At 42.1% G+C, this 27,616-nt stretch overlaps 1 protein-coding gene across 10 annotated transcripts in view; it reads left to right on the top strand.

Annotated features, from left to right (window-relative positions):
* CAB39L (calcium binding protein 39 like) overlaps window positions 1-25,337 on the top strand; it is a 63,760-nt gene extending 38,423 nt beyond the window's left edge. For 9 of the 10 annotated variants that reach the window (XM_072850246.1, XM_072850251.1, XM_072850248.1 and 6 more), the window contains 6 exons: window positions 4,316-4,434; window positions 9,921-10,089; window positions 13,634-13,693; window positions 15,255-15,320; window positions 16,008-16,151; window positions 23,462-25,337. In XM_072850246.1, coding sequence (XP_072706347.1) covers window positions 4,316-4,434; window positions 9,921-10,089; window positions 13,634-13,693; window positions 15,255-15,320; window positions 16,008-16,151; window positions 23,462-23,641 — 738 coding nt within the window. In that variant the 3' untranslated portion in view covers window positions 23,642-25,337. The other variant, XM_072850254.1, reaches the window with a different exon arrangement.
* Window positions 25,338-27,616: the final 2,279 nt, after the last annotated feature.

The raw sequence follows: 27,616 nt of genomic DNA, 5'->3' as shown, positions 1-27,616 counted from the left end.
ATGCTGAGAATACTGTCTATGACCGACCTTGTAAGCTGCAGTGATGAACCTCTTACTTTGCAATAGTGCAACTAGAGCCAACCGCCATCTCTGAAGCATGTGTCCGATTTAGAAGGGGTCCGGGGACATGGAATAAAAACAATTGGAAGCATGGGAAAATCTCATGTGAGAATGACTGAAAAGAATTAGGATGGTTTAGTTGAGAGAAGCGGAGTTGAAAAAGGTGTTAAAAAGTGACAACAGGTGGCAAGGTAAATTAGGTTGCCCCCACTTAATTCTTTGTATTAAAAGAAGAAAGGAATATAACTCTGTTGCCAACAGAAAGATTAATATGAATATATATGTGTATATATATTATTTAATTTTATATATTTGTATATAAAATTATATATTCCATGGAACTCCTTGCCAGTTTTGTTGTTAAAGCCAAAAATTTGGTAGACAACTACTAAGACAACTGAACTTGCTTATAAATAAAGAGAAGAAGAGTTATGATAGAACAGAATGCAGTAATTCAGGATAAATACAAACCCTTTTAATTGACCTTTGACTGGTAGGGACTGGGAAGAAACTTTGTCACTGGCAGGTCATTATAGTATTCCTGTGGTCTACGGTCAGCCAGGATAGTGGTTTCCAGGGACTGTTGTTATGAGTCCTGTGATTTCTATGGCTCCTGGGTGCTGGTGAATCATCACAAGTGTCCGAGCATCTCCAAGCAGTGAGAAATCCCCAGCTACCAGGAACCAAACCTCTGCTGCTGATGTCTGAAGCAGGAGCAGTACCCAACGTATAGGGCAGGGCAGCTGCTGAATTTAAAAATCAGTTCCCTGGAGAGATCGTCTGATACTCTCAGAGCCACCTTTTGTGGGAGTTACTTTCTTGTGGAAGTTTTCTCCCCTTATTGAAGTTATTTGTTGTTACTATACTTTTCTTTCCATTTTGTAAATGAATGAAAGGGAGGAACGATGGGAGATTTATGTTTTCTATTTCCCCCTCTTCCCCCACCCCCAGCAAAGCCAGGATTCAAGGGACTGATTTATTTATTTTGTATTAATTTTTGAAAATGTTGTTAGTGGAGTTCTCTCATTCTTCCTCAGGTCTTAAGTTCAGGAGATTTTTTTTAAATGCTAGAATTTATTGAGATCTTTTAATTTTTCTTCTTCCTGACACCCCTGGTTAGTGTTAAATGTCTTAATTACAAAAAAAACCCAAATCAACAACCCCAAACCCCCAAAATCCCCTAATTTATTTGTTTGTTTTTAAGAAAAAAGGAGAGGGGGGAGGAGAAGATACTGTTAGCAAATACACCACAGAAGGGAAACTACTGCATTTTTTTAGTTACCTGACAGTCTGTATAGCTTTTGTCGGACAAAAAATTCTGTATGGAAATATTGAACCCACAGTCTTCAAATGCAAGCACTGAATGAAATACCTAATCTGTTGCTGAATTACTGTTATTACAAACAATTCTAATAACTCTTATTGCAAAGTAGATTTTTCCGTGACAAAACCTTTTCAACCATTTAGCAAAGCTGTTACACATACTCTTCTAGCAAAACAGTAGAAATGGAATGTCATTGAACAAGAGGATAGTAAGAGCATGTGCTGCTTTGTCTTCATATTCCCATTGGCTTTTTCAGTTTATCACCTTTTCTGCTTCCATTTTGTTACATTGGTAGCCACAGTTGGCATTTAGGTTTCTTTGTTGAACAAGCAATTTCATCACTTTATAACATGCAAATTAATTTTTTGATCCGTATGTAATGGTAGAAAGCAAAATCATAAATTAATTGAAAATCTGATTTCTGAAGGGAATAATGTTTATGTAGGTTACTTTGTTTTGTGCTGACTCCCTGTCTTCTCCTAACCAACCCTGCTGCCCACTTTGATCCCAGTTTTGCACAGCTGTACTTGCCTTTGAAGATGTGTTTTCAAAGACTTCATGATACTTGATGGTTGTTTAGAGGAGAGAGACCAGAGTTAATGCCCCCACCGAGAAAAAGGCAGAAGCGCAGACTGGAGTCCTGTCTCATTTGTGTTTCATCTGCCAGTACACTTACAGCACGTGTGGCTGCGGGCGGGCATGCCTGTAGGGGAGAGCTGCACACATCCATCACACGTCTATAGACAACACAGGTTTATTGCTTCTGCCACTCAAGAAACAAGATATAATTTTGGTGATGATATTGTTATGAAGTACTAAAGTTGGGTTTGGGCAGGAGCCCAGAATCACGATCAGACTGGATTTTTGGAAGTTTAAAATACGAAATTTATTGTTGAACTTTGAAGAACTGAAGAAAGTGTGCATACAGAAAAAGTCAACTAAAAAAATAGATGTTACTAACCGCATTTAAGCCTAAAGGTTCACAAGCTGTAAAGCCACTAAAAGAGGCAGTAAATAGGCACAAGCCCAGGACTGGTGACGTTAGAAGCTTTCCCTTACTTTGTTTTGAAACAGGAGCTAAATTATGGTATAGATATCGTGCAATTTGTTATTTATATAATGGCATCCTTTGCAGTTTTTTTGTTTGTCTAGCCACTTTCTCTCCATGCTGCATTATCTTGTGCTTCAGTGGCCATATGTATTTCATTATAAGGCAAAACTGAATCGCAGATCCAAGTAAGAAGTGTTGCAAAAGTATTCCTACAATTTTTATAGATGTCTGGTGGTGAGGGAAGTCTGCCTTGCTTCCCTTCTATCTGCCTCCGTTCCCTCCAGGAGAACACAGAGACATCAACTTCCCTGGCTTTCACCGTCGCTGGTCTCTAGAAAATTGGATATAATTGGATATATATTTATCTCCTCTCTGAGATATATATATATAGAGAGAGAGAGAGATATGCTCTCTACTATTGGATATAATGCTGCAGTGCACCTAATATCAAGTAACTAATATAAAATTTGGCATAGCAGAGAGGATCACTTAATTTTTGGCCATTTTCACCTTGCCCTTTCAACAGCTCTTCTCTGTCTGGATTGTTTTCTTCTTGGAGTAACTGCTGAAGCTGCTGGGGATCACGGGATTCCAGACATACGTTACGAGTGTTGTAAAGATAGAGGAGAATGGGATGACTTGATAAAGAATTAGCCTAATTAAGAGAATGTCCAAGGGTGAGAAGTGTTGCAGACAAAGGCAGATGGACTGGCCTGCTCTGATTTGATTCTCCTATTTAATTCCCCGAGTCCCCAGGTCTCCAAGCCAGCTGGGTTGGAACGAATAGGAAAGCAGAATATTTTGGCGTTTCTCAGCAGTGATTTATTTGTAGAGGTGAAACCAGGGAATTTCCCTCTGTGTGAAACTATCTGCTCCTTGGCTTCAAACGTTCAATAAGTTCTCCACCAAGGAATGTTTGTCCTCTCGAGACAGATCAATGAGCATGTAGAGATTATAAGTAACCTTTTGCTTTAGCTCGCCCTGTGCATAGTGACCTGCTGTTGACTCAGTGCCTTGGTTACTGGTCATTAGTGCAGCAGTCTCCCCCTTCCATTAATTTCACAAATCAATTTGTCTCCTGTGGCCAGGGGAGAAAGCGGTGGGGGAGGAAGAGGACTTCTAATGCAAGATGTATTGGCAAACCCTGTGGCTGAAAAGAACATAATTTGGAAGGGCCTTCTGAAAAGCTGTTTGCACAGGGAAGCATTCGAAGACAAAACGTGATTGTGCAGATGTATGTATATAGGAGAACATTAGGATAAAGTGAAGGATCTTAGTTGTGACTGAAGCAGAAACATGTATGTGATGCAGCCTTTCTATCAGTAGTAATTATTTCATTCTTCATGGTGAAACAATGGGCGCAGTTTTAAATTTTACCCCGATTTTCAAAAGTGCAATCACACATGGCCTAGATTGCATTTGACTAATGAAAAACCTTTAGCTTTGTAAGTCTAGGCTGTGGGGTGGTGTACTTGGTACTAGCTTGACAACTTAGATTTGGAGGCTGTGGGAGCAATAGTACACACTGCAAAAACACGTTTGGCTCATAGTAGTGGCTTGCTTTTTTGGTACTTTAATGTTGCTATTTAAGATAGCCAGGGACTTGCTTGACAGAATAAGAGGGATGCGCATCTTCGTTTAGAAAGAGAGAGGTGTAAATGGGAGTGGGGGGATCGGTAGTCTTCAGAGCCACCCGATGGAGGAAGCCTTCTTGTGGCGTTGAAGAAACAGCAAGTATGAGGTGGTAGGACTGTGGAGAGCCCAAAAAAGAGACTGATTTGTTTTGTTTTCAATTTCATTTCTACTTTAAATAGAGATTATAGTAAATGGTCATTTGTTCATGTTTTTCCAGTTGAAGATGTATTTTGCTTCTTTAACAGGGCAAAAAGGACGTTTCCCAGATATTTAACAACATCTTGAGAAGACAAATTGGCACACGCAGCCCTACTGTGGAATACATTAGTGCCCATCCACATATCCTATTCATGCTTCTAAAAGGGTGGGTGCTTTAATTTGATTTTCATTAAAGAGCATTGCCTGGAACATGCTGGCATTGCAGTTGATCTACTTTCTCACTTTTCGTTTTAAAAAAAAAAAAAGGATTTTCAGATTTTGTTCCAGATTCCTTATTTTGTTTCTTTCATATTTACTTTCTTTCTACTCAACTGTATACTTTTTAATGACTGGATTATTTTATTTGGCTGTTATTTCTTCACCAAACTTCATGTTGGAATAATTATGTGCTGATTGTTTTTGACTGCTGCCCACGTGACATGTACTTCACTTCTTGCCCTAAACTCTGGTGTAGCTTTGACAACAACTGCTGAGTTTCATTTAGACTTTTTTGCATTGCAGGAGTGACTTATAGTGCTGTCTGTAAATAACTGGAGTCAAATGCTGGACCACCGTGTGGTAGAACAGAGAGAAGCAAAAATGCATAAAAAGAATAGTTGTCTGTGGGGCGGACTTCTTCAATGCTTGTAGCCACATGTGAACTTCACTTTTAAATTAATTCAGTAATGAACTCTATGACTTTCAGCATTAAATCTTTTTTTTTTTTTGTCTTTTAACCTTTGAGGGAGTCAGTGCTCAGCTGTAACCCGGTGGTCCCCAAGGTAAGCTGGCCAAGGAGGGGGAGTAGAGTGCTATGTGGAGAGGACATCAGCTGTAGTTGCATTCAGGAGTGCACGAGTGTTGGCCTAAAACTCTTGAAGTTTCTGCCCCCTTTACTTTTGGCCAAAAGAACCTTCTGTTCAGTGAGAAGCTTTGCTCTTCCAGCCCTTGAAGTCTACTGTTTTCTGCTGTTTTCTGTGGTTTTCTAAACCACAGGAGCCAAAGAAGCCAAAACTTCAGGATTTTTTTTATTTTTTCCCTAAGGAAAGGAGAATATATTAGATTATAGGGATTAAAGAACTGATGTAGGAATAAGTGCATTTATTAGCTGATCAGTATGAAACAACGTGGACTCTCATAGTAGTTGTATGGTCACACTAGCAACACCCATTCAAAAACATGATATAAGCCTTTTAAACTAATGGTTCTTAAGAGAATGAATTTTTTTAAATGTCTTCCTTGCTCTTGAGGCTTAAGATTTGCATTTTTACCATTTGCTCCACAGCCAGATTTAGGAAAATACTTAAGTACCATCTAAGGTTTGTGCATGACAAGGCTGCAGCCTCAAGGGTAAAATTCCCTTCAGCCTCCCCCATCTCCCAGGGGCAGACCCAAGCTAGGAGAGGAATAGGCATGGGAGTCCTCTAAAATAGTTATTTCCTTCAAAACTGGCCACATTCCAGCACAGCTGAGCAGGGAAAAAAGTAACTGAGAGAACTAGTCAGTACCAGGGATTTCAAGAACTGTGAGCTTGCAGTTGAATGTGGTGGCAAAGCTCTTGGTTGCTGCGATAGGAAGAGGTGTGGACTTGCTGCCTTCCTTGAAGGCAGGGTGGAGGGGAACCCAGGCAGGTGGCTGGGCTGAGCTAGGTCTTGCTCTTACAGGTATAGTGATTTGTCATGATTTAGCTTTAATTTTGAAACTCTTGACTTGTTTTGTGTTACTAAACACCAGCTTCCTCAGAAAGGAAACCAGTAAGCTACTTAAATGGATTTTGGTTTCATTTGTTCATTAAAATTCACCATTTCTATAAACCTCAAACTAGTTGTTTCAGGACAGTGATGATAATTCCCTCAGTCGTCGTTAAGTTGTACAACTGTTTTCAATTTCATATATAGATACAATAATTTTCTTCCCTCTTCTTTGTCTTTGCTTTTGCGATCTCACTTTTTCACTCATTTTGTTTTTGCATGTTGCGCATGTATCGCTACCATATGTCTGGGCTTTATTTAAAGCGAAAAAATATTTTTGGATCATGTCCCAGATAGTCTTTGGCATCTGTAACAACCAAGAATATTAAGATGATCGTAAAGATTTTGTTATGCCTATGTACTGCTGACAGACATTTTGCTGTAGGTGATCTGAGCCAGTGGATGTATGTAAATGGCATCACTTAGGTGCTTTTTTGGAGATTGCCGCTGCGTGCGGCAGCATGTCTGTGTTAGTTTGGTCCTCAGGCTCCTTGTTCTTGATTTCTCGGTTATCTCTCCGCAGCACTGCACTGTATCAGAACTGCCATTTCTGGAGTTTCTCGTTAGAAAGTGCTGTTGAATTCATCAGCAGCAGTCCAGAAGACAGTCCTGTCCAGCCCTGATGGTATCTGAGCAGCTGCTGCAGAACAGCGTAATGATGTCAAACACAATGCTGTCTTACCTGCCTATGTACTGCTGCCAGGACTGTCTAAAAACGATACTTAAAATATGTGCCTAAAGCAAGGGTAGGGCCCCAAACATGCGGCTTGCTGTGTGCAGGCAGAGTGCGGTGCTTGTGTGCAGTCAGCTATGAGACTGGGAAACACGCACTTCATGTGAGACACCACCACTTGAAAAGTGACTTAAGGATGAAGTTAAATGAAATATATGATATTAAAATCTGCTTAAAGGAAAGGAAAGTGGATTTGGCTAGCTTGTACCGTTCAGTGTTTGTTATATGACATTATTTGGAGGGGAAAAAAAAAATTTCAGCCATGACTATAAAAGAAACAGCCTGGGACTATTGTGAAGGCTTGTCATTGTTTTACTCATATGGGATGCAAAATTTCCCAACAGCATCAACAAAAGGTTGCTTTTTCATTGCATAATGTGAGCTCTGTTGAGTGGGAAGGATCCTGAATCAGAGGTCCCGCCCAGTGTTTCCTGCCTAATACTCCAGCGGCACTGCCAGCTTGAGATAACTGTTCTTACCTTTTAGGCTTCATTTTACTTGCTGGCTACTTCCTTCCAGCTTCTCAGCTTCAGAAAAACATACAGCACATAGTTCACTACTTTTTTTTTCTTTTTTCTTTTTTTTGTACGTTAATTGACCTTTCTGCTGCATGAGGACTTGCTTTAATAGTATCTTATTTTCTGTGCGTGCAGGCTTTGTGTATGAATAGGATTTCAAATGAATACAATGTTTGGTGTATATAGCGTACTGAATATATTTGGGCCAAATTTTTCTCTGGTGTCAGCATATTGCATTAGCCCAGAAATAACATTGATCCTCTGTAATTTAAAATATTTTCCTTCTAGTACCGTGACTGTAGAGGACTTGAAGTTTGTGGCACTTGCATTGTTTCTCACAAGTGACAAATTTATAAGCTCCTTTGTGAATATATATCATGCCACATGCTATCTAATGTACTCAGTCACTGCCCCAATCTGTTTTGTGATAATCTCTTCATATCACAGTGCGGTTAAAGCTTTAATGGTATATCGGCTAAAGTTGCAGAATTCCCCTTGAGTTTATCCAAGGATAAACTCCTTATCCAAGGATAGACTCAAGCTATAGAAGTTAGTGTAAAATCAGATCAGAATATAGCTGTTTGTCAAGGCCTTGTGTTTCCCAGGCTCCATGCCTTCCTAATCTCCTCCCTGTGCTCCTTACCTTGTACCATCTTCTGCACTAGCCACACAAGTATGATTCCCTTTGTGCTGAGATGCGTCTCTGCTCTTAGTCTTGCCTCTTGCAGCCTCCACAATAAGTATTTTGAAATATTTCAAGTCATTATTTCCTTTTCTGGATGCCCCTGGTAATCAGTATGTAGGAGTTTCTTTAGGTTGTAAGTTCACCCGAACAAAGAACAACTCTATTTTTTTTTCTGCTGCAGGAGTATGTCAGCATAGAGCACTAATTGCTCATTAGAAGTGATTTTGAAGCACGTCTCTATCATTCCTGCCTAGTGCCTTTGCATGTAAGTGTGGGTGCAGAGAACATGCCAGTTATGACCAGGCAGCCTGTAAACTTCTTCCAGGCATATTCCAGGAGCCAAACCCAACTTCCCTTGCTTATGTGAACAGCCAAAGGTCCATAACCCACTTCCAGATAATGGAGCATTTGACTAAGAATGATTCTGTTGATACTTGTGTTTTAAAAAGTTATTGTGCTGGAAACAATGTAATTTGCTTTTATTCCAACCAAAATATTCCGTAGCCAACTATTAAATATTTTCCTGGCTGCACTCCTAGGAGCAACTCCGCCTCTTTTTGCTTGAAAATTAGTATTCCTGTTAATGGAGTTGAGGAGAGGTACGCCTCAACGGAAAACATCAGCAAATCTCCGTTGTCTAAAGAGTTATAAATTCATGTTTGCAAATGTTTCCCAAAAGGAAACAAATAGAGGCTTGAGTGCCTGCATTTCCTTGAGGGTGGGAAGTTTCATTTGCCTGTTTGGAATAGCAATTCATTTTTCATTAAGCCAACTATTGTTGACATCAGGTTGAAGTATGCAGCTCTGGTATGCTCGCAAAACACTACCATTCTTTTAAATTGCAAGCTGGTGGTAAATTTGAGGGCCCACTCACTTACAGCACAGATGGCATTTTGTGTTTTTCTTCTTTTTTTTCTCTTTTGGCCTAGTGATAGGAATTAATTGTGCAAAGGAAAAACGATGCTGATAAGCTCTGGGTGATAATACTCAGTTCTGATATAGTATAACCAGCTTATTGAAACAGAGCATGCTTTCTGTCCCCTTGGACTTCACTACTTTCACATGACTGAAGATTGCTGGAAGAAGTTCATTTTAAATCCTTCCTGACTGTTGGATTTCATCCTTTCTTTTTTTTTTTTAAATTGTGTTTCTAACAGTTTTGTTTCAGATTAATTTCAGCTTTAAAGAAATCAAGACTTTATAGAAATAGAAGATGATCTGAATTGCCTCCCCCCTCCCTCCCTCTCCAAGATCGAGAAGTGGCCTGGCTCCTGGCTATTGCAATGCGTGTGCCATAACAGGATTGTAACTTGAGGAATGAATACTTGTCTCCTGAACAAAGTCATAACCTCTGCAGAGGAGGGATTGAGCAGAATTTCTTCTAAACTGCAAAAAAGATCTTCAGAGATACAGAAAGCTTAATCCTGTGTAGACTGCCTGGACAGACTCTTCCTACCTTCCCCGTTAGACAGTAATATTCTAGAGCGACATTATCTAGAAGAGAAGTGTGAGGTGATGGATGGTCATGAGGTGTTATATTTTTCTTGGATAAACTGAGGAGCTCAGAATTAAATCTGAAAAGGGAGATTGTTATATTGTATGGGCTTTGCTTTCTCATAAATCTAAAAGGGTGAAGGAGGTCTGTTGAAACGTTACGCACTCCCCACAGTCTTTCCACAGAGAGGAGGTGTAATGCACATTTACACTGAAATGTGTTTTGGCTTGCGAAGGCAGAGGTTTGCAATGGGAAACACTGGCAGCCTTATCTGTGCGTCTGCTCCTTAGCTTTGGGTTGAGGTCCTGAAGCTGGGTACAGTGCTCTGGCTGGGAGCTACTGTCCGTGTGTTGTGTTCCCTCCAGCACATGTGTTTCCTATGCTGCAAAGTTCCCCATTGCTAGAAAAGTGCCTTAAAGTGCCTTTGTTCCTCTACATTTTGATCTTTTCTGTTTCTTTTCATTCTTCAGGTATGAATCCCCAAATATTGCCTTACGCTGTGGAATTATGCTGAGAGAGTGTATCCGGCATGAACCCTTGGCCAAAATCATACTTTTTTCAGAACAGTTCAGAGACTTTTTTAAATATGTGGAAATGTCAACATTTGATATAGCTTCTGATGCCTTTGCTACATTCAAGGTAAGTTACTCAATACCTGTGTCATAGTGTTGTGTCCAAGACGGCACTCCAGCAGTAGTCATCACTGAATGTTGTGTTGTCTTTAAACTGGGTGGCTATTCTATTCAGTAAAGGATATAATTAATCCTTGGTCTGTTTGTAACAGGATTCACAACAGTGATCATGTCTGCAAAGAATCTTTAATTCAATACAGATTTACATTGCACTAATGTTCTTCATCTTGATAACGCAAGGCCTTTTATGCAACCATTTAAAACTCAAATTAATCATGTGTTATGTACAGTTCTTGTAAAATGCATAACCTTCTTCTCTCCCTACCTTTCCCCAGAGACAAAACCACTACCCATCATGACCACAACCAGTAAACAGAAGGAATCATTTAAAATTCACTTTTAAAATTCTCTAATTGTTGCTGACCCTTCTGAGTTCAGCAGTCAAGTTTAGACTAATGCCGTGCCTGCTGATTATTTTACAACTTATTTGTATGCTTACTTTTGTGACCCATGGTTCAGTGTAAGGACCATACTGCTATGAGCTAAGTAGGTGAAAGCACCACATAGACTCTGTATAGAGTCTCTGTGTTGTATTAAAAATGAAGTTGGGTTAAGCTTGCCAAATTTCTTGGAGTTTGTATGTGACCATCATCTTGCCTGCAAGGTGCTGGTATAATCTTTGAGCAAAATTTGGTGCCTATGAGCTTAACGTACAGGGAAGCTTAGTCTATTTCTGGAAAAATAATTTAAGAAAGCTGGGGAAAATTCTTTTCAGGTAAAGGCTCTTCTAAATATAGACATAACTCCTTTTTTCTTCTATCACTGGGTTCCTTGCTGTCATAGAAACATGTCGTTCATTCTTTCCTCTCAAAGCTAATTAGAAACATGATTAGATAGACCTTAGGAATAACTGTAAGGAATGTTAGAGTTCAGCTCAGTGATTCAATGCATACTGAAACCTGGCCTCAGTTTTTACTAACCTCCTGAAAATGGGCTAAAGATTTGCATAATGGAGATAACATTGCATTCATCAGTAATGAGTTGAGCAGGATTACCAATTCAAACACCCGTTAATCAATAGCAGCATCTTTCAATTATTTTAAGTTGCACTGTCATTGTGTTCATTAGGTAAATGTTATGAAAGTGGAAGTAGCACAGAAATACAGACAAGTAAAAATACATGTGTAGGACTGTATAAAGATGCAACTGAGATATTTAAATCCTCTGTCTCTGGCATTTTACCCTATGCTCGGAAGGGTATTTATGTCTGGTCAGAAAAAGTGCTCCTGGACTCTGTTCCCAGCTTGGCAGAAGAGATTTGCATCTTTTGCCCAGGTCTTGCTTTGAGCATGACAGCAGAGTGTGTGGTTGGTGATGGACAGTCTTCACCCCATCCAGGAGGCAGGATGGGGACAAGGGTCAGTTAAGCTGCGGCAAGGGCCGCAGGCTGCTGCAACCCTCCCAAAAAAACAGGGATTGATGTTGTTCACGGATCTACAGCTGTGGAACTTACTTCTGTCCCCTGTGATCCAAGTGTATTTTTAGCAGGATTTAAAAACAGGATTCTACATCCTCACGTGCACTGGAAGGAGAGAAGTATGAGGGCAGTTCATCCTCAGACATAGGTCAGAAATCACCTTTTAAAATGCTTGGGGAAAACCTATAAACTGCATTTTTTTAAATTGCCTCTTATTTTAAATTGCCTGACCTGATACATGGTCAGTTCTGGAAATAAACCAGCTGTTCATCTCATTTCCTATTTGTCTGTTACTCTGAATAGCTGGAACAGCAAGAAGTGATGTGGAAGCAACTGAATCATGAAATATGGAGCTACCTCATTTCTAATATCGTAAAAATGAGGGCTATGATTGCTCGCTGGCTGGATTACTGAACTTGTGTTTTCAGTTCTGTTTCCCCCATGTTGGGTTTGTAGTGTTGCCACCAGGGTGTCTGGTTCAGAGCTGAAAGCCATGAATAGTCTATGCACCAGAGGAGGGCTTAATTAAATGTGCATTAAAGTCTGAGGATATTTATAGTAGGGAAGTATTGGAATTTTTGATGATCTGGAGATGTACTACTTAATTTAATTCAGCCAGGTGCACTGCAGAGAGGAAACAGAGCTGCTAAAAATGCAGAGGAAGGCAGCTTGTATTTAGAGATACTGCTGTCTGTGGAGGGTACCAGCAGCAGTTGGAAAGAGTGCTGATTGAATACTGCTGCTCCATGCTCTCTCGTGATTTTGTATGAAAACCTCATTTTGGATTATATTCCATTTGTGCCCCCTATTGAAAAATGTTGTACTTGCCTCCTAAGTGCCCTGCATAAAAGCTTGTCAATCACATTTGTTGCACTCAGCCTTTTAAACTGCTGTCATCGCAGTCCTGCTAAATAAAGGAATGTATTAAAAACATGTACTGGGTTTTATAGCACTCTGCTTTCCTCTTATAATTGATGGTAAAAATAAATTAAAAGATTAGTATGTAAAGGATTTATTTTATTTGTGATGCTGTAGAGGATGTTCAGTGCATCTGCTTCAGCTGCTCATCAGCTTCAGCCTCTGACTGTGGGTAAGGAAACCAAGGAAAAGGTGATGAAAAAGATAGCAACTGATTCACCGAAAAAATATCAACTTGAGTGGACTTCATCAGGCATTTATTGTGATCAGTGTTACGTTTTAAAGGAGGCAATAAGATAAAAATTAAACTTAAATGCTTCAAACTGGCTGCTTTATTTCATAGCTATTCATCCAGTAAAGAGACTTGATTTCTTCTGGAGCTGAACATTTGCATCTCTGTCGCAGAGCACCAGCGTTCCCATTCTGTGGGAGAGGTTGCTTTAATTTAAATTTGAATTAGTTGGCCTTTTAGGATGGGATGCCTCCCATGAAGCTTCAGCTGTCTTAAAGGTCTGCTACTGCTTGTGTCAGTAAGCCCACCTTGGGCAGAAAACCAGCCACAGAAGAAACTCGTCCCACCTGCCTGAGACCCATTTCTGGGAATGGAGTGGCTGTGGAGGGAGCCTGGATGGCTAGGTTAGATTGGCGCCTAACTTTTAGGTTTTAAATAAATGAATAAATATATCCAGTAGTTGAATCGAGTCTGCCTTGTTGTCTTCATTGGAGGTGAACAATAGCAGTTGATCAAACTTAGCATAATTTTCCAGCTGTGGGGTAGCATGTAGATAATTTTTGGCTTTGGGACCATAGCTGATCCCTCCATAAAGTGTTAATTTACTTTATTCCTTTCCCCCACCCCAGTTTATTGTAAGTACTGTGCACTATGACCTTAAGAAAAGGTGGGAGTGAAAAGGAATATAAAGAGCGAGTGTTAGAATAATTTTATATTGATTCTGTGAGCATTCACTGAATTCTCCTTAAAATCCTAATAGACGCACAATGCAGTATGGCTTCTAAATGCTTTCTGTCTATGGAAATCATGTTGTAAATACCTTCTAAAAGATGACCTGGTAAAAAATGCTAAAATACTTTTGAGAATCAAGGGACAATCAAATGAGCACGCTCTCTCAGGTAACCTTTCTCTCTTCTTCCACAGGACCTGTTAACACGACACAAATTGTTGGTAGCAGAATTTCTGGAACAAAATTATGATGCAGTAAGTGTAAATGATAGAACAATTTTTAAAAAATCTGTTCGTGCTTAGCTGGAAAAAGTGTGCTTTAAATAGCAGAGGGTTTCATGCTCCACATAAAATAGTCACACAGAACTGCAAAACGAAACATTGCTTTTACTAAAGCAGAATCCTTGCGTGGCGTTTGAAATACAGGTACCCCCTCTGCACACACACAGGGACACGTGCCAAGGTTTCAGGAGCACTCATAGTCTAAAAGCAAGTTTTGTTCCTCTCTGCATGCATCGTATCTCCTCATATGTGAATGGAACTGTCAATTTTGTATGTAAATAGATCATGGGGAAAAAAGCATGCACATGTTTAAAGAGTTTTGTGATATTCCAGCACTGATAGGGCCATGCCAGTGTGTCATATATAATACTTGGGGACAGAGGAGAAGAGTTACTGGAAGAAGTTTTAGCATTTCTGGAAATTACCAGTACCTAACTGGGGGATTGAGGTGTGAGTATGCCTCTTACCATCCTAAGGCAATTAGTCCCTTTGTTTCCTGCCATTTTTCACTTTGATTTTTTGGCTCGGTTTTGAACTGAATGTGGGTCAGAAAAATTCCATTGGAATCAACTAAAAATGGACTGATATGGATCATGGAATTATACTACGGGTTATGTTCTCGTGTTACCTGAGGTATTCTTTATTTCATTGCCAAAGTGAAAAGGCTGAAGGCTATTTCTTTCATTCTAGAGTTACCAAGAAGGTTAAATAAAGATCAGGCTTATTATTGCTGAGTCACAAACGCAGCTTAACTGGAGCAAAATCAGTGTCTCTGCTAATCTTTTCTCTTAGTACTGAAGCACTGCATTGGAACGGTCCCCATTCTACCTTTATTTAACACTTAAAATTTTAAGTATAAATTGTGGAAGTGTGCTTTTTTTTTTTTAAGATGATTCTTGGACAGCAGTGTTGGGTTTTTTTGCTTGTTTGGTAGATGGCTTGAACATATCATAGCCGCCTCTCTGTCTTCTTGACCACAAGATTCCCTTGGCCCAGTCCTGCAAAAGCCAGCATGCACTTGACTGCTAGTGACCCTTGTTGGGCAAATGGCTTTAATGAGCTGGTCAAGGCAGGTGGCACCTCACAAAAGGAGTTTTTGGCATACACCAGTATGAGATGCACTGTCACCCGTTTGGGGTATTGCAATAAATCACAAAGCAAGTCATGACCACGATATGAGCGAGTGGACATTACATGCTGGACCCATGTGTCCTGGCAGCAGATTCACCCTCTTGTAAGAGAAGGCTGTACAGGCACTGGCTTACTTCTGTCCTAGTTGGCTCGCACTAGCTCCTGTTACATCTAGTCCATATGTGGTATCCCCTCTCTGCAGTATTTGGAAGAAGAGTGTTCCTGGGCGTTAATTCACTGCGTGATAACCAGCCAAGAAAAAAGGCCATGAGAGCTGGGCCTGGCAGTGAAGCGTTAGAAGGTGGCACTGCTGCAGCCTCTGCTGCTCCTCTGGGGTGGGAAGGACCGGGAGGAGGAAGGATGGACATGAATCAGATGCATTTGTGTTTTCTTGTTACTCTAGATCTTTGAGGATTATGAAAAACTCCTTCATTCTGAGAATTACGTAACAAAGAGACAATCTTTGAAGGTAAAGTAAAGTTTCTCAGCACTTTCCTTCTAAATTTGAACTTCACGTTATGCAGAATATCAAGATGCATGTATGGCAATGGAGCAGCCACGTACTTTCTGACAAAAAAGAAATAAGTGCTTGGGCATGCTGCTCTTAGAATGCACAAGAGCTCGCGGTGGCTTTTATTTCCTGGATCTCTGGTGAAGCATTGGGCCGTTTCCATGGAACAAGCGCTATCATTTTTCCTCTGACCTCAAATCTGTACTTTGATTCAGAACCTAGGTTAAAATGAACTTGAGAGTAATGTGATAGTCTCTGTTTGTCTGGTGCTGCTTGCTGCTACAGCACCAAGTCTGACATGACCTGCAGATGGGACCAGATAGGCATGTAGATGTAGCATCCAAATGAAATGAAGGTGTCTTTGTGGGACAGCTGCACTACACTTGCTTCTGTCCTAGCTGGCTCACACCAGCTCCTATTACACCCAGCCCATATGTGGGATCCCTCTTTATAGTATTTAGAAGATGAGCATTACTGGGCATTAAGTAACTCACTGCATGATAGCAAGTCTAGTTACTTTTTTTTTTAAAAGTAGTGACATTGAAACCTCTTAGGCAAGCATTAAAATATGTTGCTGCTTTCTTTACATTCAAAAATAAAGTGGTGAACTGAAAAACCTGTGGGTTTTTTTAATTGTCTCTATAGCTGCTGGGTGAATTGATTCTGGACCGACACAACTTTGCCATCATGACAAAATACATCAGCAAACCAGAAAATCTGAAGCTGATGATGAACTTGCTGCGAGATAAAAGCCCCAACATTCAGTTTGAAGCATTCCATGTGTTCAAGGTGAGCTAGTATGAGCTGCAGAGGTGACAGACTTCCTCTTTTCCTCATAAAAGTATCTTTCAAGGTGGGCAAGAGAAAGCCCAGAAAATTAAGGCAAAGGTTGGGGTTTACAGTCACTTCCAGTATTTGAGAATGCCTTAACTGAAAACCTTTCTATCACTCAGCCTCTGATTTCTGTTTGCCTTCCTTCAGGGGAGATCTAAAGCAGCGTTATTTTGGTTTGGGCTGAGGGTAGTCACTCAAGTAGTGATGATGGATGCTACAGGTAACAAAATACACAGCTTCTAGGTCACATCCAGGGTACCTTCCCCCAACTCTTAGGTCATTTTACCATGTGATTCTGGGTAAAGATTAAAAACAAAAAGTCTTAAAACTCTACATTAAGACCAAAAGTAGTGGTGCTAGCGCTGTGCATCAGTACGAACACAATTTGCTTTTAAAGATACTAAAAAGATTTGGTAAATCTGTGCTTGAAATGAGTTTAATCCTTCCGTCCTTTTGCAGTGATCTTTAATGCAGTCTTAAACAATTACCAGACCCAACCAGTGTCCCTTTTTTCATAATTATTAATGTTAATAAGTGAAAAGTTTACCGTTTTCCTATCAAAAAAGTTCTCTGCTGTGGGACAGAGGGTGAGTTGGATTGTTATTATGCAAAAGTACCTTTAATTTGGAATGAACACATTAATTTCAAGCTCTGTAAATAGAGTTGTTAATGATTTTCAGAAGAGAAATATTGAGCCTGTAAGGATATTCTTCCCCAAGATGGTTAAGAAAGATACCAGATCACACCAAAAGGCATGCTATTGCAAAAAGGTTACATTGCCCTCCACAAATTCAGGGTGACTTGTTGAGTTTTGTACTTCGGCCATTTCTGATTTGGAAAAAAGTTTTCAGATCTTCAGTGTGGAGGCTTAGAAGGTGTGCAGCTTCTCCAAAAAGCTTTTCCATTCTCCCCCAAAAAAAAGCTTCAAGGAGGATTAGAAAAAAAATTCCCTCCCTGAAATAAGCAGCTTGGTAAGCTGTTCCCTTGCTGACTTCCTCCATAGTCAGCTGAACTACTGTGGGTAACTTCTCCTCCTCTTCCTTATCAGGAGATATGTGGCTCCAAGATAAGAGAGTGGTCAGGCTCCAAACACTTGCAGCCTTTGAGATGCCTATGGAGGGAAGGGATCTGAGGGTTGGGCTGTCTTAGCCACTCTGTGAATAAATGCCAGATTTTTATGTATGAACCACATGAGTTGCTGTTCCTGAATTAATGATAGCCATGGCCCAGGCCTTGGGAACAGCTGATTTTGCTTATTTTAAAAGGCATTTGAAAGGATTTGGAATAACTTGAAAGGATTCCAGTGTGCAACCATGTCACACATTGCTGTTTCTTCCATTCTGCCTTCCCATTCCTCCCTTCCTTTCCTTTTCCAGTATGTTGCATCCCATTTCCAGTTAGAGTGGAGATATTGAGGCTCAGCCTTGCTCGACTGCTCGCGATTGCTACCACGTGGACATAATGCTTAGGCCTTTGGGTGCCCAGCAAAACAAACAGTGCGCGATGGTAATGTTGTGTCTCTTCAGTTCAAAGGGCCAGACTCTGTCCTCAGGTAGTAACCTCCATGGGATGTTGCTGTTTTTTTCCAGCGGTACCCGTCAGCAGCATTTAAGCTGTGCCATGGTGTGCCTCGTGCTCTCTCACATGCATAGTGCTCGTTGTGGGGAAATTGCAGACTCAGAGCAGAACTGATCATCTGGAAATTGCTCGTTTATAACCACAAGCAGTGCACTAGAGTAACTCTAGAGGTGGAGCAGAGCTCCCCTTGTAGGTCCTCACTGAGGATCTGGGCTAGCTGGATGTAGAAGCACTCAGCTTCTCCCTGGTGGGCAGGGTAGTTATAGGGTATGTTATAGAAAATTGCGTTGTGAATTAGCTTTGTAGAGCAGGTCAGAGAAGACCGTTTTCCTCTGGTTTCACTTCTTAAATTGAATTCTAACTTCTTGAGAACTACTAAAGGAAATCCTTAAATATTTAAGAGAATGGGGGAAAACACTACTGGCTGGTTGTGCCCTGTTCTGCGGTGTCCCTGCCTCCTGTTTCTGGGTTAGTGTCCCTCAGCCCAGTTCTTGTCAGCTGTAATAATTCCATGCTAATGTAACTGGGAGAGGAATCTTGTCCTCAGCTTTTAATCTTATAAATGTTAAACTGTGCCTGCATTTTTAAATTGTGCTTGCAAAATACCCGTGCAGTCCTGGTTGAAATTACAGTAGACTAACCACAGTGATTTGAAATCAAAGGTCTGCTGAGAAGTGGATACTTGCTGCTCTGCCTGAGCTGCCAAAAGATTTGAGTTTAAATTACCTGATTTAGATGTTTCACCGGTTAGACACAGCTGAAATGAAAAAGTGCTTGTTTTGTAAGCATCCAGATTCCAACACTCCCATGCCCTAGCTGACCCCAAAAAAGGCATATGACTCTTACCTCCCTGAGGCGATTTCTAATTATTGAAGATTAAAAACTGGAAGATAGAGATGAAAATGATGAGCACCTCTAGTGCAAAAATATTTTGCAGGAACAGTTCATGGCTGAAAATACCAGTACCCCTTCAAGCTCTGAGAACGTTTTACTCATCCAGGATGCCTTGGGTGGGAAATTGAAGACAAACAGAGCGCCCACTTGCAGTGCCTCCTTCCATTCTCCATTGAGGAAGTGCTTGATCTTCCTCCTAGCTCCAGCTCCTTCTCTTCCTTTTGCCTGAGCAAGATGGATCTTCTGCCTTGCAGCACCATCCTAAAGGCCTGCACCTGCTTTGTAAAGCTGGATGTCCCAGACAATGTATGCATGAGGATCAGCTGGTATTTAATAATCAGGAAAAGCTAACACACCTCACCCCTTTCCTCCTTCTCCATAAATAATCCAAGGGGGTCACCTAGAGTTGTAGGCTTTGAGAGTCACCAGTTCTTCTCTGCATTGATTTCAGTGGAGAGGTCTCAGTCTTGAGCATGCACACTTTGAGGACCAAATGCTGGGAAGGGCTCTCTAGCTCCTGTGATGGATTTGTGACAGTTATTAGTGGAGCCTGCTTTGAGTGTGCCTGTAGGGGAGACCAAATCTTTCAGACGTACATGAACATGGTGCAGGTATTCCTTTGACCGTACGCATTTCCAAATAAAGGCTAATACGTAAACAATTAGATTATTTTGAGGAAAACACCCTGTAGCGGTGAATTGGGATTATGCAACTTTCTTGTTCTTAAGCAGACATTTAGCAAGATATATTTTACTGTTTAAATCTAAAAATAGAATGGGTACACTGTGTTTTGTGACCTTCGTTTCATTTTTCCATTCTCTTTCGTGCACATTACAGAGCTACCTCCTGCAGCTTGCTCTGCAAATGGTCTCACATAATTTGACCATACTGACAGTGTCCTCTTGATACGAAGCTGAAGCCACATCTGTGGGGATGTGGCCTCTCTGTTTCTTAGCTGGAGAGTTTATAGGGCAAGAAGTGCTATGCGAAGCATTACGCTATAAGCAATGTGAACAGTAAGGCACTTCTGTGTGCAGTTTCCTGACACAGTAAGATTGTGCGTGACCCCAGAGTAAATCTTAAAATATCTAATCCAGGGTATCCAACCTCTGTAATTGCTTTTGCTCTGCTGTAGTCCCAGAGGGTGGTGATGTCTGGTTATTAATTGTAGGGAAACAAGGTCAGATTCTCTAAACAAGTGATTTTGGTATTTGTTTGAAGAAATCCAGTGTATGACTTTTAATGGACAAGAGAGCAATCGTTTCACTTCGGACAACTTTTGAAGCTTCAGAGTTGATTTTCATTCCAGGCCTTTTGCAGATATTCACAAAATGGAACTGTGCTGAAACGGCTATTTTTAGAGTTGGAATTTTAATATGAGTACTCTCTTTATTTTAGTCTCTGTTTCTCTCATATTTCTGAATTAAGTGCTCTAGAACATGCAACCTTTCATAATAAAACCATAGGTTAAACAAAGTTCTCTGTGAAGTGTTTTAGCTTCAGTTATACTTCATTTTAGTATAAATGTTCCAGATAGCGTTAATAATGATTTCTGTTTTCAGGGACTTATCTCCTCCTCTGTGACAATACAGAGTTCTGAATGTGGGGGTGCTTTTAAAAGTAAAGTCTCATGGTGGTCCTAATCCTGGGCTTTGTGAAGCTGATTAGTTGATACTGGGAGAATTGATTCTATTTGCTTAGCCGAAGTATTGAATAACATTTCAGGAATTTTCTGGTCCTTTAACATTCTCTCTTTACGAGTCCCTGTTGACACTGAGCAGGACTGGTAGCCAAGATGATCTTTGTTTGAATGTTCAGTTTGACAGTTTTGCAAGGGGAAGATTGTAATCTATAAATAATCGAGGAGGAAGATAAACAGGATGTGATGTCTTCTATTAAACTAAGTTCTTTAATTATTTGCTCTGGTAATACCAGTTGTCGGACCAATATGAAATGCTGGTATTTACTAGGTTTACCACTAAAACCTTCCAGTTCTGTTTGCAGACCAGATAGCTTTTACAAGAAGAATAATTTAGATTTCTTCGTTATGAGAGTCAGCCTTCAGTTATCTTTATAAGGAGGCCTAATATTCATTGAAGGAAGGTGTTCAGCACTTCAAGGTCAGGCCATAATCAGATCATTTCTGAAAATGTGGGTCCTGGCAGTTTACTTGATCGTTTTCCTCTCCTGGTCACAAAGGGGGAACTGAATTCCAAAATGAAAAACTTTCAATAAAGATCTGTAACGGTTACTTTCCTCATCCCTGCCCGTAGGCTTACGTACTGCTTTTCTCCAGGGAAGCTTGTCCAGATGACTTGGGGCTTAATCATGGTCCAAATCCTGGAAGTATCCAGCCTCCATCAGCATGGTGACCTGCTGTAGGTCAGCACATGGGGAGCTGCATCGTGGGGCTGCTCGAGCTGAGAGCGTGAACTGCCACAGTCTCAGCCAGAGCCAAACATTCGTACCCATGAGATTTCAAGATTCATATTCCTTAGATAAGGCACAGACTGGAAGCTGTAAAGTACATTCAGTAGTGATTTACATCCCCAAACCCTTTATTTCTCATATGGGGAACCAACGCATCAATAGCAGCATATCAAAGTTATTTTGCAAGGGAAGGGATATTGCTTTCGGATGCTGCAGGCAGGGACAGAACAATCAGCTATCAACAGTCCATCAAGTGTAGTGAGAGCTGTGAACTGGCTGTCCGACCCACTGATAGATGTGTCCCTGGTAAGATGTTGCACTTCGAGTACATCTTGCAGGAAAGCTGTTATTTTAGAGTGGCTGCTCTGAAGGGATCCTTGGGAGTTGTTGGGGCTGTTGGTGCTACTCTTGAGAAGTCCTAGGTGGCAAGTACGCATATAAATAAATTATTTGAGATTATATCTCAGGGTAATCAGAGAAAGGCGATGTGGCGGCCTGTGCAAAGACAGTGTGAATAACTGTAGATACCATACTGTCACAGGAACCATGGCCTGGCCACTAGATCAGGGGAAACTTTAAAAGACTTGGGGCCTGGGAGTGTTCACCCAGCACGGCAGAGATTGCAGCTCTTTCCCCAGAGCAGAAGGAAAAGTACGTTGAGCAGGGACTCCTAGGAGCAACCTGAGGAGGAGGGATCCAGAGGAGACAAAAGCATAGGCAGTGATTAGGGCTCTTACGGCATCAGATGCCAGGGTTTAAGAGTAGATGCTTTGCTTCACCTTTATGAAAAAAAAATAAAAATAGTCTTACCTTACTATCTGGGCAGAAGTACTTAGTGTGGCGCTGCTAATGTGTGCCAAGCCCCATTCCTTCCACACGTTCCCCACCTGTGGCATTTTCCACACGACTCGTATAACAACCCCTAATTGGAACGTACGAAGCCTAACGATGGATCGGTATGAATCCTGTCCCAGGTCTTGTTTCTGGGGGCAAGGGGCTGTAACGCAGCCCACCAGGACAGTGTGTGTGCATGTTCCTCATCATGTAACACGGCAGCTCCCTGCACAGCTGGACGTGGCCCAGGTTTTCATGTGGGTACAATCTCAGCAGAGATCAATGAACCTGCAGAAGAGCCCCAGGTCTGGAGCCAGCGGCCCCAGAGCTGGGCAAGTGGTGGTGCCGCCTGTGCTTGGCCGGACAACATGCCATTCTGTACTGTCAGCAGATGTTTGTTTTCATTCTGGTTTGAACAGGCTTGAAGGGAAACTGGATGTTTTCCAGTCCTGTCCATCCTTAATTTCTTCTCGTCGGATAGAGAATAACTCAAGTTATTTATGTTGTTGCACAAGCGCTCGGGCAGTGTTTTGTTGACCAGCCATGGTAACCCCGGTGCAAGCCAGATGTGGGAGCTCCTCCCGGGGTGGCTGGGGGTGTGCTGCGTGTGTTTTCCCACCACCAGCCCCCCGCCCCGTCTGCCCCTCCTGACTGACATCCTCAGAGCCTGCATCTCCGCAGCATCCTGATGTCCCTGGGAAGAGCTTGTCACCACTGGCCTTTACAACCGGCCTTAAGTTTCCTGTCATCAGCCGGTGTGTAAGGCAGAGAAAATGTTAAAGAAACAGTGTCGCAGCGCAGGGGGTTGTGTTCAGAGCTGGAAAACTCTGCTGCTTTAGGCATTACAGGAGGAAAAATCAGAGCACGGCTAGGTTTATCCTTAAAAACTACTATTTGAGAAGACCAGTAAGCCCACAGCGCTGGGCTGGCTGTGCCAGGTATCTGTGTCTCGCGTCACCTCCCTGCATTGCCACCCTCCTCTGCTTGGCGAGGGCAGCGAAGGTGCCGGGCACACCACGGCACTCCCGCTCCTGCTGCTGGAAATTTCCACGCTCCCCTGAATGGATTAGGCAGAGGGAAGTGTAGCCTCTGACATTTTTCCAAACCAAAACAAAGCTGGCAAGTCTAATTTTAGGCCTGGTTTAGTATGGAAATGATATCAATACTGACACAAAGCTTTTCCATTCTCCTGATAATTAATTTCTGTGTATTTAAGTCTTGCACATGGAAGAGGCTGAGAATTGATAGCTCGCTCTCAACAGCTGGGTTTACAATCAAACACTTTTATCAACAAAGAGCAAAATTAAAGGGAAGCGATACCACACACAAGCATAGCTTTGCTTCAATTTGCCGTTGAGCCAACACATTTGTAACTCCTCTCTCTCTGCCTTGGGACAAGGTGTGTAGCAGCCCAGTATCTGCCTGCCAGCCTTCAGGTGACTTGTTAGAAAATAACTTATGAGGAAGTTGTGACTGATGTTCCTCTCTCTCTCTGTGTCTCGCTGTGCCTGGTTTTGTTTGCATGTTAGGTTTTTGTGGCCAGTCCAAACAAAACACAGCCTATTGTGGAGATCCTGTTGAAAAACCAACCCAAGCTAATTGAGTTTCTGAGCAATTTCCAGAAAGAGAGGACGGATGACGAACAATTCACTGATGAGAAGAACTACCTGATTAAGCAAATCCGAGACTTGAAAAAGCCAACGGCATGAAGAACTCCTCTTGTTTTCCACTGTAGGCATTAATCTCATTTGTTAAGTTCCTCTGTGTCCCTTAAACACCACAGTAGTGCTTGAGAAGGCACAGCAAGTGCCTGGTTTTTATTTTGTCCTTGTTCCTAGATGTCAAGAGTATAGGGGTTTTACATGAAAACTAAAAAACCAAAAATCAAGAATAATATATTATTTTTAATCAAGACTATAATTATTTATGTCAGTTTAGAATCTCTCTGTAATAGAAGCTGGTTTGACAGATTTGCATTTGTGCTCAAGAAGAATGAACCTCTTTGCTTAACTTCATCAGCAAACTCAAGCTGTTGGTGAGTGCACAGAGTAGGTCTTCTGAGGACTGTAACGTTGTTCCTTTGCACCTGTAATTGTGACTTTGTTCTAGTGCTGCACACACACAAGACTGTGAAAGAGTACGTTCGTCTCTGGAGTTAGCTGCACTTATAGATCAGGTTCTTTAGTCAAAACAGTGGGAGATGAAAAAGCAGTAAAGGTCATGTTTTTGCTTTATTTTTGTGTTCTTTCATCTTTAAGTTTTCTTTTCCCCTAGATCAGAGGTTTTCTATTCAGTGCTAGGGAATGGAAGAAGATGTCAGCCAGATGAGCTGTTTCTGCCTGCCTCCCATTTTCCTGTCCGTGATCTACCTTGTGCTAGAGCACAGGCTACTCCCACCAGCTCCCAAGCAGACTGATGAGGAGCAGCCCCAGGTACGTGGTGCCCATGTACCCCCCAATGGGAAGAAGGCAAGAGCAACCCCCTTCCATCAAGGCCCATGCTGTATTGCTAATAAAGTGATCCTGCACCTACTAAAATCAGGAAGAAGTCTGTCCCCAGTTTCAGTGGGAATAATGTTGGGTGGTGGCCAGAGCTATGTGGCTGAACCGTGCCAAGCGCTGAGCCCCAGCACCAGTATGAGAGGAGGATGCTCAGCGTGTTCCCATCTGGATTCAAATCCTGGCTGTGCAAGGCGGGGTTGAGCCAAGTTCAGCAAGGGGATGCTGAAATGGCCTCAGCATGAACCGCTGAGTGGCCTAGGGTCCCCGAGTCTGCAGGTGCTCTCAAAGCTGAGAGCATTTATTGGATACCTAAATCAAGTGTGGGAGGCCATTTACCTGCCCCAGGCACCACAGGCTACTTGCAGTCTGGCGTTCTCTATCCTTGTTCATCCCGATGTGAATTCAGGTTCTGCCCTGAAGTTGTAGAAGGGGAAATTATTGCACTGTTAATGTTTTAAGTTTAATAAGCTCTGTGGTCCAAACAGTGTTTCCCAGGTGTGTTTGAAGAGTTTTTGGGGTCTAGCGGGGACTGAAAATGTTACTCTGATGCTTTATTAGGAAGTGGAGTTTGAGAGCAGGGAGTGGAAATTTCTTGAATTTTTCTGGACAGCCTAAGTTCTGAGTTTTCCTATTTGTTGTAAGACAGTTATCTAGCTAAAACTCTAGCTAATGCTTCAGATAAAAAGGTGACACTGAACTGTCAAAACAGAACAAGACTTTTTCCTTCATAAAACTGTTGTATATTGGGGTGACCGATACTTTAATTTATGTGATTTAGAAAAGGGATGAAACGGAACAGACTGTGGACTCATGGTTTTTTCAGATGTCAGATATACACAACAAATGTACATCTTAGTTGCCTGGAATTAAAAAAAGAATATTTACAAGCTATTAAAGGCATGATTACTGATCACCCTTTTTTTCTATCTCTGTTTTTTTTTTCTCTTGCCTTTCTGGATAGCCAGACTCTGCACAGTGCTAAATTCTTTCTCTCCTTTGTCAACCAGTTTCAGCAGATGGAGAGAGAGAAAGAGATGAGCACTTTCTTCAGAGCTAATGCACTCTGCAAGCATCACATCTGCAGCCCTGGCTGGCAGGGGGCCCGGTAACCCAGGCTGCAGTCCAGCTTAGCCTGACTGCGATCTTCACCCCCAGCCCCGTGGGCAGCGCTCACTATCAGTGGTAGCCTGTGGGTCGATAAAGGACCGTCTCCAGAATCGCAGTCCTCAGAGCTAGTCATTTAAGCCTGATCCTCTGAGATTTGGAGCCTGAAACCAAAGGGCGCTTGGCTGTGCTCTGAGCTCCCGGGGTGGGGCTGTCTCCAGGGCTGGATTAACATGGAGACACATGTCCATTGCCTCAGCCTCTGGAGTCACAGAACATCGGGCTTCCAGCCTGTGCTCAGAAAAAGCATCTAATGGTGTATTGCTGGGGAATGCCTGCCCTTGACAATGTGAGGGTAACCCACGCAGAGGTGCCCTGCGCATCTGTGGAAGCGAAGAGGGTGGTCAGCGCTGTGAGCCGCTCTTGTCTGCCCAGTCTGGACACAGAAGAGCAGTTGAAGACATCAAAACCTGGCTGTAAAATGAGGAGTGAGGTTACACCCACACCCCGGTGTGTTTGCATAGGCAGAAATGTGGCCGGTCAACAAGGAACAGAGCGATGGGCCCCATCCTTGCAAAGGCAGCCTTTTCCAGTGTGAGCAGCCAGCAGGCCACAGAGGTAAGTGGTAAGGAGGGCTTGTGAAAAAGGGGTGTGTGTGCATGTGTGTCTGCAAGAGAGGAAGAAAAGGAGTGGTCTTACAGTAAAATGATATGTGCCAGGCCCCTTGCAGCTTATCATACAAGAAGCTGATCCTGAAGTAAATATTGCCAACGCACCTCAAAGTAATTGAGTCTTCCCCAAGCTCAACTTGCTTAGCTCTTCGAAAGAAGAAAAAGCAAAAGAAATTAAGATGAAATTAAGCACCATAGTAATATTTCACAGCAGGTGGGGACACAGGCCTAATTAAATGAAAATAATGAGGTCTTTTCTAATGCAACTTTGAAATAACGATAGAACTTCCAGTTTCCTTTAGAAGCATTCAGTCAAGCTCGTTCTTCTGCCTAAGCGACTGCTCCCACCAGGAACTCACAATTTTTCTGAAATGAGTATCTGGGGGAGCTGTGTGATTGCAGGACACAGATCATCAGAGTGAGGACAGGGAAGAAGATTGTAGTCCAGCGAGAGAAAGAAGCTGGAGGATGGTGGGGCTGCAGCTTCTCCATTCCAATCCCCACCCAGCATTCAGGGGGGTTTGGATCGTACAAATGAATCTCTGCCAAGATGCGATGTATGATCCTCCTTGTAAAACCTTATTTGGTACAGCAGAGTGCCAGGAATCTTTGAACCATAAGCTTCTGTCCTGGGGTTTGGGCAGCTTGTGCTACTAAGAGAAACCTGATTAGAAGCAGCAACAGCCTCCCCTGTCTGTAATGGCACGTACGCCAGCAGGTGTGAACCCGGGAGGAGGATGCAGGACTCTGCCCTTCAAGACACGTGGGTGTTAAGACCGCTTGAGCCTCTTAATCTGCATGCTCCAGGGACAAGATCAGATGAGAAGGAAAGAATGACTTGGACCTTGTAATCTAATGATAAAAGCACTCCCATGAGGGAGAGGAGATCTGGATCCCATTTGTTCTCTAGTGCGTGCTTTGCTCTTGTCTATGAAATTGGAGCAGGGCTAAGAGAACCCAGGCCTCTTTCCAAAGGGTGCAGTGATGTTTGGTCAGTAGAGAGGCTTTTTCTCTGGGCCAACAAATGCTTCATTTTTCTGTCTGAAGTAGAAGCACTTCAACATTTTGGCTGGAAGCATCTTCCTGCAGAACAGCTTATGCCTGGCGGCGAAGGCCATTATGAGGCAGAGGGGGTATGGGTTTTGGGCTAGGGAATTGTACGTAGCTCTCCCCCTTCTTCACTAAGTACCCTTGTATAAAAATATAGTTTTCCATGGTCTTCCACTGGTTTTGGACTTGCATTTTGGCATCTGCCACTTTCCCTATGTGGAGCTGACGCTGCGTTTCCTTGAACATCATCCACTGGACTTGTACACGCTGCCTGCAGCTGAACAGCATCAAGCAGCTGAGGGCTATATAGATCATAAGGATTCGTTGCATTTACTGCCAAGCAGTGATCTGAAAGCCC

Source organism: Ciconia boyciana, chromosome 1 (genome assembly GCF_034638445.1).
Source record: "Ciconia boyciana chromosome 1, ASM3463844v1, whole genome shotgun sequence".
Taxonomy (NCBI): Eukaryota; Metazoa; Chordata; class Aves; order Ciconiiformes; family Ciconiidae; genus Ciconia; species Ciconia boyciana.
This window is presented reverse-complemented; position numbering and strand designations above follow the sequence as displayed.